The following is a 3,088-nucleotide window of genomic DNA, read 5'->3' on the forward strand; positions in this document are numbered from 1 at the left end:
CCCTGTTGGATATTTTCATATATTTTTGCAATACAAATGTATTTAATGGTTTCAATCACCTGATTAAACACTGCTGTGAACTTCACCTGGTGGACTGTAACCCCTAACCCTGTAGCAGAGAGACACAAGGTGCACTTACTTGTTTTTTCCAGAGCTTTAGCTACATCTCAAGGTCTTCATGGTCAATTTGTCAACAATTGACACATAAATGTGCTATTCATGTTTCAATTGAACTTTGTTTTCTTCAGTATCTTAAGAGGTCAGGTGGAAAACAGTTTCAATAGAAACCGGATGTCCAACATAAACAAGTCATGTATTCACTATAAGTGATTCAATGTGTGTTTTAAATGGTCTTAACACATTGATTTTCTCTTTGAATAACTGTAACGGGTTACAATGAATGCTTTTCTTTATCTTAAATTGCAGTTTTGCAGCTTGTTGAATCATTTAAATGTTTAAACAAGTGATGTGGAGGGGGGTCGTTGAGTCACCCCACGTCCCTCAAACCTCAGGAGCCCGACCTGCCTTCTCTCAATCCTCTGCTGTGGTTGTCTTGAAATGACACGCCAGTCCCCTGTCGGTCACGCGCATCCTCGGGCACCAGCATAACATAAAGTGAGCTGCGCGCGCACGGGGCTCAGCAGTGAACCAGTAACCAGCGGCGGTGAGAGCAGCTCCTATAAGTTCAAGCGCCCTGTAAGGGCAGAGGAGAACACAGGCTGCAGGGTTAACATGAGCTGCGGGATCTGTGCGCACCTGGCGGCGCGGGACGCTTCTTTTCTCCGGGAGCGCAGGAGGTGATGCGCACTGCAGACTCGACTCGGGTGTGTTACCGGAGAGGATGGCAGAGCTGTGGAACCACAACAACACTTCTCCCTGGAACCGGTCCGCTGCGGGACAGGACCGGTTCAGCAGCTTGGATGACATCGACGTGCCGGCGGACGGCTCCCCGGCGCTGCGCATCCTCATCTCCATCGTGTACTCGGTGGTGTGCGCCGCCGGGCTGGTCGGGAACCTGCTGGTGTTCTTCCTGATGAAAGTGCGCCGGGGCAGGAAGAAACGCTCCAGCATTAACCTGTTCATCCTCAACCTGGCTGTGACGGACTTCCAGTTCGTGCTGACCCTGCCGTTCTGGGCGGTGGACACGGCTCTGGACTTCAGCTGGCCATTTGGAAACGCCATGTGCAAGATCATCCTCTCCGTGACGGTGATGAACATGTACGCCAGCGTGTTCTTCCTCACCGCCATGAGCGTCACCCGGTACTGGTCGGTGGCCTCGGCGCTGAAGGACCGGACTCGGCGCAAGGTGTGCCCGGTGCGCTGGGTGATCGCCGGGCTCTGGGTCTCCGCCACGGTGGCCTCTTTACCCACCGCTATATTCTCCACTGTGAAGAGCGTGGCCGGGGAGAGGCTGTGCCTGCTGGGCTTCCCGGACGGCCAGTCGTGGCTGGCGCTGTACCACCTCCAGAAGATCCTGGTGGCGTTCGTGTTCCCCATGCTGATTGTCACTGTGTGCTACCTGCTGCTGCTGCGCTTCGTCCGCCTGCGCAGCATGAACAACAACCACGTGAAGCGGAGGTCCAGAGTGACCCGCTCGGTCACCATCGTCGTCCTCTCCTTCTTTATCTGCTGGATGCCCAACCACGCCATCACCTTCTGGGGCGTCCTGGTGAAATTTAACGTGGTCAACTGGGATAAGACGTACTACATGGTGCACACGTACGTCCACCCGGTGACCGTGTGCCTGGCGCACACCAACAGCTGCCTGAACCCGGTGCTGTACTGCCTCATGCGCCGGGAGTTCAGGAAGAAGATGAAGGATCTGTTCTGGAGGATTTCCTCGCCCACCGGGTCGAACACCTGCCACCTGCGGCCGTTCTCCGGGACGGTGAGAGCAGAACCGGACGACACCCAGATTGTCATTCCGCTGAACAATGTGGAGACCGAGAACTGCAGACTTTCTGTTCTGACGGACCAGTGCGATACAGAAGCGCTGCAGAAGTAAACCAGACTTTGAATTCATGTTTACAGACACTAACTTCTGAATGGTCGATATTTTAAATTATTCGTCACAAACTCAACCACTCAGAGGAACACTTTTCCTGGTGATTTGTCTCAGCTTTTCTCACAATAAAGTTATTCTTTATACGACGAGAGTTGCTGGAGTTTGTACCTCTTTTTGTGGACTTTTAACGGAACACTGCAGGATCGTGTTAAGGCTAATTATTTTGGGCGACGCGGTGCAGATTGTGCCAATTCCATTGCAAGTATAAAACCAATAAAGGGCCGAGCAGATAATCCCAGCCATGTGGCGTATATGTTTTTTTTGACTTTGCACAAAGGGATTGTATATATTTTTGTCACAATTTAAAGGTGTGAGAAATAGGAGAGGAATAACAATCGCGCGTAAATTGCGCAGCTGTGCGTAAAATCATAATTCTGCTTCACCTGACTGCGCTGAATCCCAAGTAGGATCTCATAGCACAGTCATGCAGATCTTGTTTTGGAGTTTTTTTTTCTGATTCTTTTTTTGTTTTCCTATAAATGGCGTGCAGGCTCAGTGTCTCATCCAATGCTGCTTCGTTCTTAAAGTGCTCTCTGTGCAGACTTCATGTTGCAAACAGAGGAATCACAGTCCGATCATTGTGCTGCTGCAGGGAGGATTCAGCAGCTGCTGCCTCAAACATCCTTCTGTGGAATATTATTGACGTTTGTTGTGGCTGGTGTGTGTGTAACAGTAATTGAATGTAAAAAAAAACTGCCAATGCAACCTTAAAATGTTTGGAGAATAAAATATCTAATTTGTGTTGACATTAAATGAAGTGTTGGTGCTGTTTAAAGTCTCTGTTTAGATGTGGTGTAAGGGCAGCAACCTTTGAAGTTTGCAGGTTTCAGTCTGTGGATTAGATTTACAAGCAGAAATTCAGGACATGACGTCTTGTGTTTACATGCCAGCGGCCTCAAAGCTGCACAGTTTGTATCTGACTCCCTGTCCTATAAAAAAGAATCCTAACAGGAATGACTTTTATTTGAGAAGATGAAGATGGATGTTTTAAATGTTTAAGGAACGTGTTCCTGTCGGCAGCAG

General features: G+C 49.4%; 1 protein-coding gene across 1 annotated transcript; it reads left to right on the plus strand.

The window, feature by feature from the left end:
• Positions 1–617: 617 nt before the first annotated feature.
• rxfp3.3b (relaxin family peptide receptor 3.3b) lies at positions 618–2,713 on the plus strand. The gene has a single exon (XM_059335447.1). It carries the CDS (start codon positions 842–844, stop codon positions 2,003–2,005), a length of 1,164 nt encoding a protein of 387 aa, XP_059191430.1. The 5' UTR covers positions 618–841; the 3' UTR covers positions 2,006–2,713.
• The last annotated feature ends 375 nt before the right edge of the window (positions 2,714–3,088 follow it).

The sequence above is a fragment of the Centropristis striata genome, chromosome 6, assembly GCF_030273125.1.
Source record: "Centropristis striata isolate RG_2023a ecotype Rhode Island chromosome 6, C.striata_1.0, whole genome shotgun sequence".
NCBI classification, from domain to species: Eukaryota; Metazoa; Chordata; class Actinopteri; order Perciformes; family Serranidae; genus Centropristis; species Centropristis striata.

Bases quoted from the DNA above. Each gene is read 5' to 3' on its own strand.
- rxfp3.3b (XM_059335447.1), top strand. From the start codon at position 842: ATGGCAGAGCTGTGGAACCACAACAACACTTCTCCCTGGAACCGGTCC.